At 40.6% G+C, this 18,842-nt stretch overlaps 1 protein-coding gene across 2 annotated transcripts in view; it reads left to right on the plus strand.

Moving 5' to 3' along the window:
• Positions 1–18,650, plus strand: part of LOC139771845 (uncharacterized) — a 38,908-nt gene extending 20,258 nt beyond the window's left edge. The window contains exons 2-14 of one of the 2 annotated variants that reach the window (XM_071704958.1): positions 6,851–7,088; positions 7,290–7,398; positions 7,604–7,628; positions 7,743–7,923; positions 8,559–8,920; positions 9,440–9,509; positions 10,301–10,618; positions 10,734–10,887; positions 11,247–11,584; positions 12,148–12,261; positions 14,215–14,313; positions 17,157–17,720; positions 18,113–18,650. In XM_071704958.1, coding sequence (XP_071561059.1) covers positions 6,851–7,088; positions 7,290–7,398; positions 7,604–7,628; positions 7,743–7,923; positions 8,559–8,920; positions 9,440–9,509; positions 10,301–10,618; positions 10,734–10,887; positions 11,247–11,584; positions 12,148–12,261; positions 14,215–14,313; positions 17,157–17,720; positions 18,113–18,286 — 2,746 coding nt within the window. In that variant the 3' untranslated portion in view covers positions 18,287–18,650. The remainder of the gene's footprint in view (positions 1–6,850; positions 7,089–7,289; positions 7,399–7,603; positions 7,629–7,742; positions 7,924–8,558; positions 8,921–9,439; positions 9,510–10,300; positions 10,619–10,733; positions 10,888–11,246; positions 11,585–12,147; positions 12,262–14,214; positions 14,314–17,156; positions 17,721–18,112) is intronic. The other variant, XM_071704966.1, reaches the window with a different exon arrangement.
• The last annotated feature ends 192 nt before the right edge of the window (positions 18,651–18,842 follow it).

Here is an 18,842-nt window from a genome sequence, read left to right on the forward strand (position 1 = left end):
TTATATGCATGCATATTCGGGAATCGAGGCGGGGGATGGAAATTACAATTCTATCAAACTATTATTTTGCCGCGATGGATATTTCACGCAAAATCTTTCGTTAACGTTGCTTAAATTCCAGTAGAGATATGTATAGAATTTTGTGCCCGAATTTGGGATAGAGTTCTGTTTATAATTTCATACCGTATATTACGAGAGAAATTTGGAAAATTAAAAAATACACGCATGTATATATAAAATATATATTAAAATAAATTGGAATACGCTTGAAAGTTATAGACAACATTCTTTTTTTAAATATTTATATAATTAATATATATTTCTTGAATATAAAATTACAAATAGAATTCTTTTATATTTACACAATTCTCGCATCGCACTTTGAACGTTTTACTGATTTTAATGCAATTTCAGAATTTCACGTACCGTATATTGCGAGAGAAATTTAGAAAATTCAAATACGCACGTATATAAAATATATATTAAAATACACACGTACGCATTGGTATACGCATGAAAATTATGAACAAAATCTATTATATTTGTATAATTATTATTTTTCTTAAATATAAAATTACAAACAGAATTCTTTTATACAATTATTGTATTTCTCTTATATAGGTATAAATTATAAGCAGAATTCTTTTATATTTGCACAATTCTCACATCGCACTTTGAACTTTTTACTGATTCTAATGCAATTTACGTCTGTCACTCATAACGCGGATTAATCATAACTCGCGCGGTCTCGACATTAGGACTTTCAATTCTAATTAAAAGTTCGTACGATGATTGCGATGAAGAAAAGAGAGAGAGAATGAGAAACTTTGTATATTAATAATAAGTAATCGTGACCCACTTCAGAGAACAAAATCAGACTCCCAGAATTATACAATGCAAATTGTTGATATCAATTGCGGCGAGGGTGAGTCATTTCCCGCGAATATTTATCTCACGGCCGCGGCCGGTTACAAGTTAATTAGTCAGCGTAATAACAAATTAATAAATATCGTCCGGCTGTTACACGATGATCGATTTTGTTTTGCGAAGGGGACCCACTTTGCTTACATTTTACTGTATTTTCTCGGTATACAAAAGGATCTCTGCATCGCGCCGCATCTTCTCGAATATGAAAATGATCGGAGAAAGAAAGAAAGAGACAGAGAAAAGAAAAAATTCAACGGAGACACAGGCGTCTCGCGTCGCCGCTAGATGCTGCTTTAATTGCTAAAAAATGCAGGTTTAGTGGAAATTACGATGCACTTTAGAGAAGCGTCACTTACGTGACGAACGGATGAAACACTGAGGAATTAAATATCCGTTGTGTAACCCACATGCTTCTTCGCGGAACGGTCTTAGCTCGATCTTAATAAGGTGTAACATTATGCAATTACTCCATAAGTAGCTCGGCAAAAATCATCGCGATTCCATCTGATTGCTAGCGATTCCGCCGTAATAAATCTCCCGTTCGCGCAAGCCGCCGTTTTCCAATCTTCTCTGGTTGATGGAATAGCCGCGGCCCGCGAATAAATGCGCGCGCCGTCCACACACACATTTCATTCTCATTAAATTAAATTTCATTTTTAGTAAATTAGAATCGTTTGCAGAGTCCACTTTAGACGATCTCTAGATGTGGAACTATGCGTCCGACGGCTCAAGGGACCTGTTTGTAATTTCATGCGTCGCGTAACGCGAGAGAAATATTTGGAAAATTAAAATACATGCATATATATGAAATATATATTTAAATTAGAATACATGTAAAATTACAAACAAAATTCTTTTACTATATTTCTTGAATATAATACAATAAACTTATAAACAGGTTTATCCTGCAGGCATAATTATTATATTTTTAATTATAAAATTATAAGCAAAATTCTATTTTTTTTGCATAATTCTTATATGTCTTGAAAAATTAAAACTATAAATAGAATTCTATGCTGAAATTCGATGTGAATTATAGATCGTCTAAAGTGGATTGAAAAAAATAGCATTGCGGGATCCCTTTTTTTCTGAGGTAGTTGAATATTCGTAGAGCCTTTGATTTCCGTGTTTCTCTCGCGATGCAATTGACGTATAAGAAAGAATTTGACGTGCGGCTAATAGCTCGATGCCTGAAAGACACGCGCGCGAGTTGCGTCGCAGAAATATTTCCCGAATACGAGAATCTGAAAAAACGGTGGATGATACGAGGCGGGGATGACGGGCGCCTGCGAAATTATTGCTTTTCGCGTGGCTCGCGAATGTTCCGTTAGCCGCAACGAAGAAATTATTTACCATCCTATCGGCATTGTGTGCCGCATTAAAGTCCGGCTGGCCGGATACCGGAGAGACGAGCCGGGAGTAGAGAGACGGCTTGAAACTTTACTGCCAGGCGATGATCACCGTTACCGTTCACCACAAACACGGCAATGAGCCTCGTGGTTGTTTTCTTTTCTCCGCGAGACGCTCGCGACTTTTGTCTTTCTCTTTCTCTCTCTCTCTCTTTCTCTTTCTCGACCATCTCGGCTGGCAAAAAGAAACCTGTAACGAGGATTGTAAATCGTTAACGCATCGAAAAGAATCCCGGAAACGAGTCGTTCCGTTCGCCTTTTTTCCCCTATCCGTGCGACTTTGAGACTTTCCCTACGATCGATATTCCGCACGATTTATCATCGGCAACGGACATTAAATCGACCGCGATCAAGTGTCACTTTTCTTGCTTTCTAAATCAATCGCAAGAAACTATCTTCATTAAAACGCGCAGCGCTCGTCATTTTTAATGGAATTCCCGTGTATGTACATCATTAGACGTAGATTAAAGGTAAGGGACAATCGAGACACACGTGCACACGTGATTATCGAATTCGGACGTTCACTCCGATTTCATCTGTCTCTCGCATCAACGATCATTAATCACAGATCAAGGATCGCCGTCTTTCTTTTGTCTCACTCAGATATAGAGCCTATCTTTTTCTTTTCCACAGAACGTTGCGTGGCGTCACACGAATCCGTGACCCACGGGGGTCGATGATCGGAAACCGCGAAACCCAGACGGATCAACGACCAGAGCGCGCGAGTAAATCGATCGATCGATCGGGTGCGGATTCCCCGGATCGAATGGAACGTGGCCGGTCGCGCGTGAAGGGAAGAAACGCGAAACACGTCCGATTTCTTCCGTCCCGTTCTTACCCTGGGCGGCTTCACGCCGTTCTGGGCACCGGCCGTGCATAGTTAACCCGGCAATTCGGCCGTGACGAAAATGAATTTTACTTGGGAAATGGCGATACCACGCGTCCGATACCGCTCGCTCTTACAACGAGCGATATTCGGCATGCGCGAAATTTGCATGACCGCGAAGCGCGCAACGATCGTACAATAATCCTTTATCGACTATAGATATGGAACTGGTGGACGAATGACGTGTAGGTATGAATTTCGTGAATCGATACCGTGAAACGTGAAACTGGAACAAATCTGTAACGTAGATAGAGAAAAGGTTCTATGTTTGAACATGTAATTTGTAACTTTTGTAATACGTAACATATGTTCTGCTTCCAACGGCTATAGTTTGCTCCAGTTGCGAGGCATCGAAGCGTAGATTTCATAATGATCCGAGCCAACTGGAACAGCTTAGACACAGAATCGATAACCAGCATTGTTTTCAAGTTTGGAAGTAAAATAGAAATCGAAACGCGTTGAAAACATTCAGTGATTTTATGGTGAAGAAGAATAACAGAACTTGAAGACTTAATATCCTATTGTACAGACAATTACTTTAGAGATAAAGGAATAATTGTTCATGGTTTAACATACGCATATAAGATTTTCATCTTTACAGCAACGCCAAGCGGTATTTTTTTAGTGCGTTTTTTAAACAGGGCAAGTTTAATAATGATTTGAATATATATTGAGCATCTTTCGATTACTATCCGGCGCGTTACGCAAGTCCGATCCGGTTTTAGGCCTGGTCTTTTCATTCGCAAAACTGGTTCGAAACGAAATGCTTTTGAGAAAAACGAGTTTGAAACCGTGACATTCCTGAGCGGCTTATTACCAATTTTGTGACGTAAAAATCGATACATTCCGCCGTACGGTGTACTGTACGTACAGCAATAATCCGTTTCTGGAGAGATTAGCCGTATAAGCTGATACGCGGTTACGGAGACCGTGAGGCGAATCGCCGGCGGTACTTTAAACACGTCTGGTAACAATTTGTCAACTTCTGGTTCGACTGCTTGCTACCAGTTCTAAAGTTAGATGCCGAGGGACTCGCGGCACGTGTATCTCGCTCGAATATTCCGTAGTAAAGCGTCGCTATATGTAGAAAATGAAATAATAATACGATGTAATAATTCCATAAATTCTCCAGTCTCGAGAGCTAAAAATTCTTAAAATATTTTAAATATTTAATGAGAAAATCCGTTCACTTTTGTTTAAGTTTTATGTCTATCCCGTTTTCCATTCTTAAATATATGTTAATAAAATAAGTAAGAAACAGTGGATATATATATATCTAATTAAAGGTACATTAAACTAGAGGAAGATTTTTAGTTTTTTTAATTCAAACTTGCTAAACGTGACCAGGAATAGAAGACGCCGAGGAAATTAGAGTTATCATCTTTTTAAATTACGACTCTTTTATATGTATAGAGAGCCCATGCACCTTAAAAAGAGTTGACCCAAGCTTTTAGTTTTTATTTCTCATTTATGCAATATACGAGTCACGAGGAACAAGCCAGAGGTACAGTCATGAGAGTTGAAAGGACGAGAACACTCGTCAGGGCGTGCCTTTCCGTGTTCTTTGCAGCCTTGCATCAACTTTCTCCGCATTGTCGGCGAGCTGGACGTTCCTCGCATCCTTCATGCTATCATGCCTCGCTATTACCATGCTATTACCATAAAATGCACGGTCAGAATTAATAGCAATAATAAATATGGCGCGCGAACTTGGGTCGGAAATAAGAAAATTGACTATGATAACGGTGAGAATGATATAAATTAATAATAAATAAGCGAAACTCATTTTCATTTTCTTGTACTCAAACATTCTTGGCTTTCTCCAAACCTCGAAGTTGACCTAAGCTCGTCCCTTCGACACCGATCAACATAAGACGCAGGCAGAATTCGTAATCGACGATTCTTCACAAATGTCCTGTTACATTTTTACACGTGTCAGAATTCAGTGGCGACAAATCCGAAAGCATCGTAACTCACACTCGAGAACAATGGCGTGAGAGAAATGTTCAATGAGTTCTTCATTTCGAACGAGATCTCTTGGTTAATCTTTCATGAGCATGTCTGACTTTGACTGAAGATCGTCCCCTCAATCCTCCTCTCTTCTACGTTTCGCTATTTTTCTAGTTGAAATTTTTCCGTTAGCTCTTTCGACACGTTGTACCCGCGGGAGGCGGGAATTAGCATAGTTCGTGAGCGGAATATCGAGTCTCGGATTAATACGTGCATATGAGTGTCACGACGATCGCGATCGTGATATGGGCGGGTCACCGCGGCTGGGAAGGTATACATGTGTGTACACGACGTTTGCGTTAGCCGTAACACTTTCAGGGCTCGATCGTCAAACGGTGATATCGACGACCGTAACGGTACGTCTTTCCGTACGAACGCGCACGTTGTCGTCGAATCCCCACGCGCTAGGAACGTCACCACGTGCATCCATTGTCCTCTCGCCTTGTCGCGATTGCATAATAGATCTTCCGGCACGAGGTAGCAATTTGACTTTTGCACGCAGCTGTTCCATCGTCGCGGCGGGCGGCGCGCTCGAACGCCCCCGAGACCCCATTGCATAAAAAAAAGGAGCGCGATTATTAAACGCGCTAAAATAAAATTGCGTTATCCCACGCCGTCGTTACGCAACAGGGATTCCGGGGATGCCGATGTCAGCGCGGTCGCGGAATAAAATATAATAATAATTATTATCCCACGACCGGGTGTAATTCGCGGCTCTGATTTCCCGGTGGGTTCTCACGCCGGGCTATGCCCGCTCCAAAAATTCATGTTCCGAACATTTGAAGACCCTGTATAAGAAACTGTATAGCATGAGGAACTCTAGCCTTTCTCGGGTATCGTTTTACGAGGAAAGCGCGACAGATGAGGCTGAAGTAACGAGAAGGAGAACCCTTCGCAAGTCAATTTGGAGCAGATTGTCTCTCCTATTAATGACTGTCATTTACCGGGTGTCATCCCTGGTCCTACAGCATCCGCGTTGTCGCTTCGTGTCGCACGTAGTCTTTTCAATGTCCGTCGGAAGATGAGATGGATTCTCGGGCGTCATTAGCAAGGTGTCTCTGTTCGGCCTCAGTCCATCATTCTCCGTCCGTCTTCCTCTTTCTCCTTCTTCGCGACTCTTCCACTTTGCCACTACGTTCGCTTCCTCAGCTCGTCATTAATTTCACAGCGCGACGGGGAAAGGTCGACGGTGGACGAACAAAGGTACGGAATTGTCCGCTCGCTCAGTCACTCATCGAAGCGAGGGGAGAAAATGAAAATCTTTGCGAGACAATTACTCGCGAGGGTGAAATAAGCACCGCGATGGTGCTACAGCGACGAATGTAGCCGCGGCGACGAGAAAATATATTCACTGTAAACCTAAAAAATATAAAACATATTTAAAAAATGCACGGAATAAAATAAAAAGATATTATTTTACGAGCGAGAATTATTTTGCAGATTTAATTTAGTGTTTCAGAGTAATGCAGTTTTTGAAATGTTTTTTTACCACAATTTTTAAATTGTTGAAAGCTATTAAAAAATAATTGAATTTTCGTCGGCTTTTTTTATGCCCGGCTGGCGGAGTACCATCAGGAAACGACGTTATTTATATGCGTTCTTTTTACGACACCGACAGGTCGGGTGGTTCCTCCAGCGCGTCAAGTGCTGGCACGGGATCGTCGACCGGCGGAGGTCCTGGGAACCCGGCTGGAGGTGGCAGGATGGCCGTCATCGGCGTGACCAGGAATGTGCGTCTGAGGCGTCGCGGTAACGCCGGCTTCGGTTTCTCATTACGAGGTGGACGCGAATACGCCGCCGGGTTTTACGTCAGTGACGTCCAACCGGGTGGCGAAGCTCACAGAAATGGATTAAGGGTATTTATCTTTAATCATTGCCCTTTTTTATCATACCAGTCATACAGAAATCTTTTTAAATTGTTTTTTAAACATTATCTGTGATTCAGTTGAGAATTATTTTTATACGACAGTAATTGTCGTGTGATTGTAACGCTAATTAATGTGGGGATCGCGAAAAGATGTTTGTTAACGATTTCGCTTTCGACTTATCGCTTTCAGGTAGGCGATCAGATCCTGAGGGTGAACGGTTACCCGGTGGAGGACGCCGTCCACCAGGAGGTCGCGCTCCTGGCGAAGAATCAGCAAGTCCTGGTTCTCAAAATTCGAAGTAACTATCTCGTCTTCATCTTAATTATCCTTTGCCGCGAAATATAATACTTCAGACGCAAAAACTTTCATTGCACGCGCCGCGTAGAGATAGCCTCGCGATCTGAAAGAAAAATAATTAATAACAGTAATACGCGCGGCGTGTTGCAATAATCTCTATCTCGTTGCTGATAGCGGGAATTTATAGTTTTCGATTTGTATTGCAGGCGTAGGGATGATACCCGTAAAAGAGTAAGTATCGAAACTTAATTAAAACCTCGCGCGCACCGTACGTACGTGCGCTTCTTCCCCCTTTTCCCTCGATCGACATCCTCTCGTTACAAAAATCGCTTATGATTCGCAAAGCAATCCGAACGATCCGGTTACCTGGCACATGGTGCAGCAACAGCAACAGCAGCTGCAGTACAACGAAACTGGTTTAGGCGGTGTGCCGAGCGCAGAAGTCAGAATTCGGATTCTCGTCGGCGAGAAGGGCCGTCTAGGCTGCGGCGTCTGCAGAGGCATCGTACCTGGTCTCACCGTTCAGGTTAATATAGCATCCTAATTGGACATAGTCATGTCATGTGAAAGCACCTGTCATTCTTGAAAATTTTCTCTTGGTATCGCTAATAAAATTATTCTGCTTCGATTGAAATTAAAGTTAATGGAATTGATGGAAATATTTTGCTGAAAGCACTATGAAATCGATGAAAAGTAAACTAAAATTTATTTTAAAAAATTACTGATTATATTTCAAAATAAATCATAATTTTCTTTATGAAATGTAATGTAAATACTGTGAAATATAAGGAAAGTTAAATTATACTGTTGAGAGAGAAAAGTAATAATAATTTTTTTTTTAATATTGATGAAATAATAAAATGGTCAAATTGAAAAAGAATTTCAAATACATTTTAGTAAAATTTCATTATATTTTCAATAAAAATATTTTTATCTAGATATTCCCAAAAAAAAACCTTTAATTTATGTCAATAAAAATAAATCTTTTATAATTCTTTAATTTAATATACATGTTAAAAAGTAACATATAATGCAAATAGATTCGAGTATAAAATAACAATCAACTCCGAACTCTTATATTTGAGATTCGACGTTTCAAAAAGCTCGCGCCTACGCGAAAGGAGCGGGCATTAGTTTTACTTATAAAAAGTGAATCTTTAGGGCACGAGGGAAGGCGGTCCCGCGCGAGCAGCTGGCCTGAAGGCCGGCGACGTGATAATCTGGTGCAACGGGCAACGGCTCACCGATCTTCCGTTTGAGCGGGCCATCGAGATGATGCGCAGCTCGGCGATTCTCGACCTCGTGGTGCAACGACCCACGTCCCCCAGTCACCTTTACGACTGTCCCGAGCCGCTGTGGACCCGCGGCTCCAGCGGCTATGACTCCGAGACGTCCAGCGTGGCGGCCGCGAGCCCGCCGCCCCAGCATCAGAACAACTCGTCGTCCTCGCCGCAGCATCACCATCACGACGGCAGGATGCATCAGCGGTATCCGCGCGACGACGCCTGCAACAGAAACGGCAGGTCAGTTGCGAATCTAATCTCAATTATATTTCCTCAAAATTATTATCGTTATTAATTAATCTCGAAATTTTGAACGAATTGCCAGGCCTTACTTTAGACGTTAATACGCCCATTGCAAAATCGCATAGCAGATTTTTCAGAGCGATCTACGGATTACGATAACGGATCGTCTCGTTTATCGCAAACTCGGAAAGAGCGCGAGTCGCATGATTGCCTACGGCACACGTTACGCACGTGTCCTTTCCAACGGTCGCCGACCGTTATCGGGTGCCATCAATGAATTTACACCTGGAGAAAGTCGGCCCATTAATAGGACACTCGGCGATAACGATCGTAGAGTGTCCGCAGCGGCTCGAATTCCTTGCCGCCACGTATATAAACGTTCATCCTGTTCCTCGTTCTCCCCGGTGCTCCCGCGATAAAAACGCGCATCTCGCGAATTCCGCTCTTTAGAAATCGGCACGGACACACTTACGTAATCGAACAAATCCCGCTTTATTTCCGGTTGTGACGTTGTAGGATATGCTGCCCTCTCGCCCTGTCGACCACCAGCTGCAGTTCCTCCTCGGAGTGGGCGCACGTGGATCAGGTAAAAGATTTTAAAATAGATTATCTCGTTTCATATACAATTATATTATATCATATGCAATATAAAATCAACTTAAAGAATTGTCTTGTTACGTTAAACAGCTTTTTTTTCGAGAAAAAAACAATATAAATTACTATTTTCTTTATTAGAACTTCAAGAATTCAACTCACGAAGTTTAAATTAGCATACATTTTTTTTTACTTCGGTCTGTTTTACCTCTTATCAAAATATATTGTTTTAATAGTGCTGCCTTATCAGCAGCGCGCACGCGTTCTGTACGATAAGAAGCGGTGCGGTAGCTTATCAACCTTTACCGTTACGCACTGAATAACACGTTTATTATTTCTAGAAAAGTAGGATATGTACAACCAATACTTGAAGGTTTATATTAACTATAAAGTTTCTATTACATAAACTACTTTTGAATAATAAATCTATTAATTGTATGACATTCATTATATTGATTATATGCATATAAAAACATATAAAGACATGTCTCTTTTAAATTAAATTCTCTCACAATCAGTTATCATGCCAAAAATAATTGTTGGATTAATAATCGCTGAAATAATTACTGAATCCATAATAAATCTTCTTTTAAGTAACATTAATCTCCGATTTTTGCGCTTGAAATTCCATGTCCGGTTAATAATAAAACATAATTACGATAATATATTCTGAGTTAATACATTTTCCATTTTGGCGTGTTTTTTTTTTCAAGTACGAGAACGCTTGAAAGATAGAGATGCAACGCCTCTCTCTCATTGGGATTTAATTTGACCGTTTTCTAGGCGCCGGAATGGTCGCGTAAACCGAATAACACAACCGTGATTCGTGTTAATCAGAGCTCGAACCAGAACCAGAATCACCGGCCTATACCGGGTGGGCAGTATCACTTCAATCCGCGCGGCAATTACGACGATGACATCGACAACGAGCCGCTTTACGATCCCGTGGCGCCCAGGATCGACTACGAGGTGCACGACTTCGACGCAAATCCGCGAGACGAGGCTAATCGGCGGCTGGCTTATCGGCGAGATAACGCGAGGCAGCAGGACGTGATTTATGATGGTCCCGCGGACGACTTACCCATGTACCATGGCTCCAAAGTAAGGAGAGATCTGCATTCGATCTGTTTTCGTTATCTCGCGCCATTAAGCGATCGATTTAATTGAATATACGAGCGTGATATGTTAACGTGTCGCGAATAATTTTCTGTGACAGGAAAACGGCCAAGCAGTCGGCAATCGATTGACGGACCTGCAACTCATGCAGCGACCGAGCGAAGCCGAGAGGAAGACGATAACGACCGTAGAGGTGCATCAGTCGGTTTGTCCACCTGCACCTCCGCCGCCGCTTCCTTACAAATGGCCAGCAGGTTTGACGGCTTTTCCCGCAGCATCGTTAGAATAATAACTGACCGCGTTTGCTCGGGCGCCAAGTCGAAAGAAGTCCTCTTTCCGCTGTCGATCCGTTCGAAAACATAAATATTGCAAGTTCTCTCTTCACGGCTTCTTTTAACAAATAGAATATATTCCGGCTCGCTAAAAGGATTCAAAATGTTTTTCATGCCGTCTTTTCTTAGATAAACATGACAATTTGATTTACATTTATGTACCTTTCGGTATCTTTTTAAATGATTTTTTTAGATTTAAATCTCGAATTTAACAAGCTCATCCGCTTCTAATATTTCATATTACAGTAACGGGTCACCGTGTACGTTGTCTACTGTTACAGAGACCAAACCAATGAACGCCATGGGCATGCAAATGGGCAGCACCATGTCGATGGGCAGCACCGGGTCGACGGAGACCGAGTCCAGCCTCGAGTCGTCCTGCAGCAAGGATTCTGCGTCAACGTCGTCGTCCTTGTCGACGTCGTCCTGCGAGCCGCCATCCACCGTTTCTTACGGATCGGCGGCCGGCGGCGGATCCAGCAGCGTCACCAGCAAAACGACGGAGACTTCGACGGCCGCATACGCGACGCCGCGCAAGGATGTCGCCAGGACGTCGCCGATCGCCAGCACCGATCTGAGCACCGCCATCACGCAGGAGTTGCAGAGGCGAGCGCAGCAGGTAGGATCGATCGAGATTGAAGATAAAATCGGTCGTGTATCTCGATTCTTCTTGTGTGATAAGATCGCTAAACAGCGCGAGGACAATTCGAGAACAAAATATAATTCGCGACACAAAGAGTTCCTATATTGCGTTCCTATCGTATTATCGCGCGTATCGCAATCAGGACGTTGCTTGTTTTCCCTCTCGTTGAACGTATTCGTAATTTTTTTAATCGCCATCGTTATTTTGCAACGATATCTTTCTGATTGGTCCGTTTATCTATGATATTTTATATGTTTTATATGTTCTCCGTGTCTATCGCGGTAGAAATTGATGAGCATTATCAATGAGTTGAAGTACCTCGCGATATAATGTGCCGCAAGAAGTTTAATCTTCTATCGACGTCTGAATTATCTGCTATCTCTACATCGAAATTGTTTTTCTCGAAACTATAATTTATCATTTCAAATTTATCTCAATAATTAATTATTAATTATCTTTAGTAATTAATTATTTTTAATTTATTATATATCCGTATGTCGCATTCACCACGTATCGCGAATTACTTTTTTTTCTCGCAGAGGATGAACAATGCCGCTAAAGCGGAAGCGCCAAAGGAAAAAGCTCCGGATAATCGCAAGCCTCAGAATCCCGAAGCTCTAAGATCGCAGGAACAAAAAGTCACACACGATAAGGTCAGTTGCTCACAATTGCATATATGCGACTAGTTGCACAAAGAGTGAATATCGTCTATAATTGGTACGCAGTCCGTTGATCTAGCAACAGCCGTAGTGTTATTTTAAGCGGCATTACACTACAAATCCAAGTATGTTATTTTAGCTGAAGCTCTTCTTACACATTTCTTGCCGTTTTAAATCACGTCATTTAATGAACAACAAAAATAAATTGTATATTGCCAGTGATGATTAACCGACAGATTTATTAAAGCGACTTAACTGGTGACAAATATAAACAAGCTTCACAACGTTTCGACCCTTTTCAAGTGAAAAGTATAAACAGAACGTGACACCAAAAAGACCATTGTTATAAGACAAAATATAAAAGTATATATATAATTGAAGTAATAAAATAAAAATAGAATTATTTAACAAGCAAGAAACATGTAAAAAGCTTCAGTCAAATGTGTCATTTTTAGACGTTATAAATGCAAAAATAACACACTTGGATTTGTGCGCTCATTCGCTCAAACGTATTAGTTAATTGCTCAACTATTGCGAATTTTACGAAATGGTACATGACTCTTCTTATCAGTTTAGTTTTATCAATCACCTTCCTGATGGTTCAGAGAAGCAGAAACGAGTTTTTAGTCATCATTGAAGAAATTACCTTCTTTTTATCAGTTTAGTTTTATCAATCACCTTTCCAATGGTTCAGAAGCGGAGAAATAGTTTTTAGTCATCATTATTGAAGAAGTTACCTTTTTCCTTTTTCGAGAAGTTAATCGAATTTCTCTTTTTCTTCAATGGCTCTACAGCTCAAGATTGAGCTATGGCCTCTTGAAGTTCGACCTTCGTCAAATCCGAGGCCTCCCTTCTGGTTTCTTAACAATATAATTTTTTTAACGGGGCAGGTTGTTAGCCTAGCCAACCCCCAATCTGGAGGATCGGACCTCAAATATAGAGGGGTACTCGTGACAAGAGATACACTCTCGGTTGCCATTACTCTTCCGAGAGGTGGCGATCGAATAAAAACCGACGATTTTTGGTCGGATTTGAACTCGGATCTTCGGCTCGTTAGAGCAGCGCACATCTTTCTGCGCCACGATCGCCACAATATTCTTATACATTTGTTAATATACATTTGTCAATGTATACATTTGTCAAAGTTATAATCTACGCAGGTATCAATTATTATAATATCCAAAATCTCAATCAAAATAGATAAATACGTCATGCATGCACTCTATGACAAGCTTTAAATTATCTGAATATCTTAAATGCAATTATTAATAAACTTTATAATTTAGAGAGTGAGGGAGTACTATAAACTATTCAAACGACGTTGCGGTCTTAATCATGAGCCATCATTCCTAAGGATTTCGATTGACCATGCACATCATTGTCAGTAATTAAATATTGTAGCGATCGATTCCTTTCTCGCTCCATTCTCAAACCGTATAGGATTCTACTGACTTATAGTAAGGATTTTTGTTTAGAATATACCGATTAACTTGCAGATCCAATTAGTTATTGCCTTGTTCATGAACGATTAAATTAATTACTTTTCTCGATGATTTTCGGGCTCGACTAAAAGCCTAGTTTTCTCTTTGTTTCTTCTATCTCGTGCCTCTCTCTGACTCTCCTAATCTCACCCTTTCTGTCTCTATTACCCTATTAACTTCCTAATTCGTTACAATTCCTAACAAGCAGAGATTTAATTGATATATTGTTGTGCCTTCAAAAAATCTTTTTTATTCCTCTGAGTTCCAGCGATTATAATAGCACTTTCACCTTGAAGTGGAATATATTAGTAACAAATGCAATCATGAAAGAAATAATTGAAGAAAAATAAACGGGCGTTAATTGTTACACATTATTTATTACAATTTAGAGCTAATTGAGTTTTTGAATCCACTGACTGGATCGAAATGTCAATGCGGTAAAATCGACATTTTACTTTTTTCGCAGCTGATGGAGGAGTTTAAGCGTGCACACCAAAAGATGTTCAATTCTGCTCAGCAAAAGGCGCAGTCCTCGGAACAGGTTTCCAAAGAAGTTCAGGAGAAGGTAAGAGAGGATGAGAGAGAATTGTGTCGAAAAATTTATCTTGAAAATTGCGCAACTTAAATTTCGGAATACAATAAAATAACATTCTCCCGATTCTAAAATAATAAAATAATATTTTTTGGATATACCTTTACATATGTTGCAATTTTCAACTATTGACCTTTGTAGACATAAGCTTCACGAATTTACTTGCCGACTTGTCGAGCTTGAAATATATGATACTCAAACTTTCATGCGATAACAATAGTCCACGTGACGTTAGTCAGGTGTACTGTTCAGCGATAAGCGTATCTTTCAGACCGATTAGTGACGTAACATACTGCACATTGTAATTGCGATCAAACATTAACATCATACACATCAATGTTGTTTCAACGTTATAGAAATAAATTAAATTAATTTTTAAAAAATCAATAAATTGTAAACAAAACGTAAATTGAATTGCAAAAAAGGCGAAGTAAAAGACATCAGTAAGTTGTGAAATAAAAAATTAAGTTAAATCGAGATATAACGCAAGGTTTTATATGATATCAATTACGATAACTTCAAAGGTGATCATAATTAACAACGTAGAATTAATGGCCGCGCGAAAGCATGATATTCAGCGCGTTCGAAAACAATAGCCGCCTTCCATCGTGTACCAAGTTAATTTCACTTTAACGAGATGTCGAAGAAAATAGATGGCGAAGATAACGAGTCTCTCGACCTGCGTGCTTTTTCTCGACTGGTGGGTATTTTCGAGGCGTAGCTAACAGCCGGCTCGAGTAGCGAGTTTTTAATTACACAACCGCTAAGCAAGGATCCGCCGGTGCAAACAGATAAGAGCACGAAATTATGAAGACCCCGGAATAGTTATCGTCAGTGTGGCGTGCAGGCTACATAGCGGCGCGCACGTGTGCGTGCGTGCGTGCATTTGCTGACGCGCCGATACGTTTGTTTGTGTGTATACCTGTGAAACATACGTCGACTCGATGGTATTGTTGAAACGACGAGAGATAGCGAGCAGTTTGCGCACCTTAAAGTCACGTATATTCCGTTTTGTTTCAGTTCTTGCATTACCGCGCGGCAAAGAAAATCTACGAGCGATATTCGTACGAAGGTAGACCGCGTTTGGTTGAGGAAGTAACATATTAGCGAATTGGTTATTAATTGCTCGAGTGAACACAAACCAATTATTCTTAAAACACCGCTTTTTTAATATAATATACATATAAATCTTCATAATAATTTAATCGATGATATAATAATAATAAGCCTACCGCAGAAATTACTAATAACCATTCAGAAGCGTTATTTAAAGCCAAAGCGGTATCTCGAGTACCTACGGATCGCTGGGATAATGGAAATAACGGGAACGACTGTCTCTCCAGATTAGAATGTGTATCTCTAGATTGGAGTGTGCTGCAACAAAGTGATCTCGCGTAAAAGATTTCTCATTTTTTCGGAGATAAATCTGGATATTTTTGTTTTTTTCCAGTGATTGAGCGTGTTATCGCAAACAAATCACTGCCTCACTCTTCCTGCGACCAGGTGACGGCTCGCTGTTGCTGTTACACAAGCGCGAGGCCGATTGGCAGCTTGTCGCCACCTTATCGTCCATTATTGTCCATTAATCATCGTTATCGGGACGTTCGCGGATTCATTCGTCGCAAGACCGGCGACGGCGATCGTGGGCTGCGTCGTGCGCGTGCGGGGCATTCGATACCGCGAGTGCAACGCGACACGCCGCGCCGCGTCGACTTGTGCCATATTTTTCCTCACGGAGCCTCGACTGCAGTTTCCTACGAATTGCGGCGGACGTGCAAAATAATAGGCCTTACATAAGAACGCCGGCGTAAGGCGACGTAACGTGCGCTCTTCTTGCCGCGCGTTTCTTCAGTTGCCTGCTGGTAGTGTCGCGCGCGATCGACGATCCGCGAAATAAATATACCGCAAAAACACGAGGTCGCCGTGCGATTGTGACTCGAAGAAAATAGCGGTGAAGGGAGCGGGGAACGCGAGAGAAGCTAGCTGTGACGGAGTGACGAGAGAATATCCATCAAAACATCAACGCGCGAAAGAGATCCTTCTATCGACGACCGGTTCTCTATTCGAGAAGGAAATTAAAAAAAAAATTAGGAACTTTAAAATATCAAGAAATAAGTTCAACGAAAATTGCCATAAATAAGATTGTTTTAACATATCCGACATATAATTTGTATATGTCGGAGATATAATCGTACTTCGTGCGAGTGAAATATAATATATTTTAATAGATGATAATACAATATGACTGTTCGATATACATTGAATGATAAGTGATAAAAAGTGCGAGCGCAAAAAGGAATAGATAACTCACGGAGAACGTGAAGAGTGGAATACATGACGTATTAAATTACTTAGATCGCATACTGCTATAATTAGAGTAATTCAGAATCAAGTATGGATAAGAAAAACTCGAACGCGAATAATGCAACCGACACAATGAGGAAAAAACAAGCGCTGGTCACAATCACGCCTTACAACGTTAGTAAATAATTAAATATATATATAAAACAATTAGCGTTGATATGCAATTCAATTTATGACACCGGCACGTGTGTCCAAGGACGATTTGTTACTTCGGTAAACGTATTTAATATTTTCGTGTCGACAGATTGAGAATAGATTTTAAAAATATATGTAATACATATATTCTATGCATATATTACTCGTCCTAAATAATAATTTTTTCAGTTATTAAAATATGCGTAAATCATTTTAACATCTGATTTCACTTTCGCACCAAATGTCATATTCAAAATTACTTATAAACTTCCTGTTGGAATGACACATTAACATATCGCGTTCTGTTGCATTCTCAGGAACAGGAAAAGAGAGTGCTCATCAACGAGACAACGACGACGGCGGCAACGACGGCGACGACGGGTCCTTCGGTGCCCCCGCCGGCGCCTCCTCCGCTTCCGCTTCCTTCTAAAAACAGGAACAGCGACGACTCGGTGGAGATGCAAAGTATCGAGTCGTTTAAGCTGAAGGAGACACCCAACACGGTGCCGAAACCACCGCCGACGTACTTCCCGGTGACGAGCTCCTCCTCGACGAACGGTAGTCCGCGGCATGCCGGTACCGGAAGTAAGGTTCCCAAGGATGCCGCGACGAGTCCCGTCGCAGAGCTCGCCAAGAACTCATCCGCGTCGGTCTCGCCGACCAACGCTTCGAAATTACCCGGCGGTAAGGTGGCCATCAGGATAGGAGCGTATGAGGGTGAGACGAAGCAGCCATCCAGATTGGAATTCTTGCCGCAACAGCCGAGTCGCGACAAGAACGGCGTTGTCGACGAAGCGGACAATGGCCCTGTCGTTTCCAGGCTGCAGAACGAGCTTGCCGCGACCCTGCAGAGGTCGAACCTCAGAAGAAAGACTGAAGGCGTAAGCGATAAATAAAATAAAATCGTATAATATATATATATATATATATGACAAAGTCATATCGAAGAATAAAATCGGTCATAGAAAAATTATACGAGATCGACGAAAGAAACTAAAACTACAATCATTATAAATATTTCGACCGTATGTCTTTTTCTTGAGTATTTTTGAAATTTATAGAAATAGTTAATTGCGAATTTTATATAACGTATTAATAATATTTTAATATATAATATTAATAACATTTTATATAATGTAATAATTAAAGCATTAATAATATTTTGATATAATATAAATTTTAATAATATTTAATATAATGTTTACATTTTTGTAGCTAATTCTTTCAAAAAAACGACGTTTCGTAAAAATGCAAATGTGTTTTTGCGTTTCAGGAAAATCAGTCGCCCGTGAAGACTATTCATGAGAACGTAGCGAGCAACGTGTCCAACAAAGAAACAACGAATTCAGAGCCGAACAAGCTTCTCCAGAACAACATCGAGAAGCTCGCTTCCGCTCTCAGCAACAGAGTCACCATCAAAGTGAATCCGGAGAACAGTAGTCGATAAGAAACGCAATTGAGTCGAAAAGCTGTAGCAACAATCGTCTTGTATGTTCGTAAAATTTTGTACATTTTTGCACGCGTTTCGCTAACCCCATTTCGACTTAATTATATATAAGTGAAAAAGGCGCTCCCCCTATTGGTGAGGTTCTTTTACACGTACGTGTTTTTTATATCTTATTTATTATCGTATTATACACCGAAAGTAAGGAGTGAAGGAGCTAATTCTTATTAATCGAGACGAGGTTTCACGACCAGTATTTATCACGTAGTCTTTTGAATGTAATCTACTGCGATCGCGGCTATGTATGAATCTTAACAGAAAATTCGACGAGATGTTGAATTTTTAAATAAAATCAACGACACGTAAAGTGCTTGATCTTGAAGTCCTTATCCATTTCCTAAATTAAAATATGAAATCTATGAGGCATTCAAGATTTTTAGAATTTAAGATTAAGACAATTCCTATACGAATTTCATTATAGACAAACGTAATATATCCAAAAAATATATTAATTTCGTGACTTTAATTTTAACGAAAATGTATGTATTGTATATTTATC

The sequence above is a fragment of the Temnothorax nylanderi genome, unplaced genomic scaffold (genome assembly GCF_030848795.1).
Source record: "Temnothorax nylanderi isolate EJ_2023f unplaced genomic scaffold, tnyl_v1.0 TNYL_tig0003_pilon, whole genome shotgun sequence".
Classification (NCBI taxonomy): domain Eukaryota; kingdom Metazoa; phylum Arthropoda; class Insecta; order Hymenoptera; family Formicidae; genus Temnothorax; species Temnothorax nylanderi.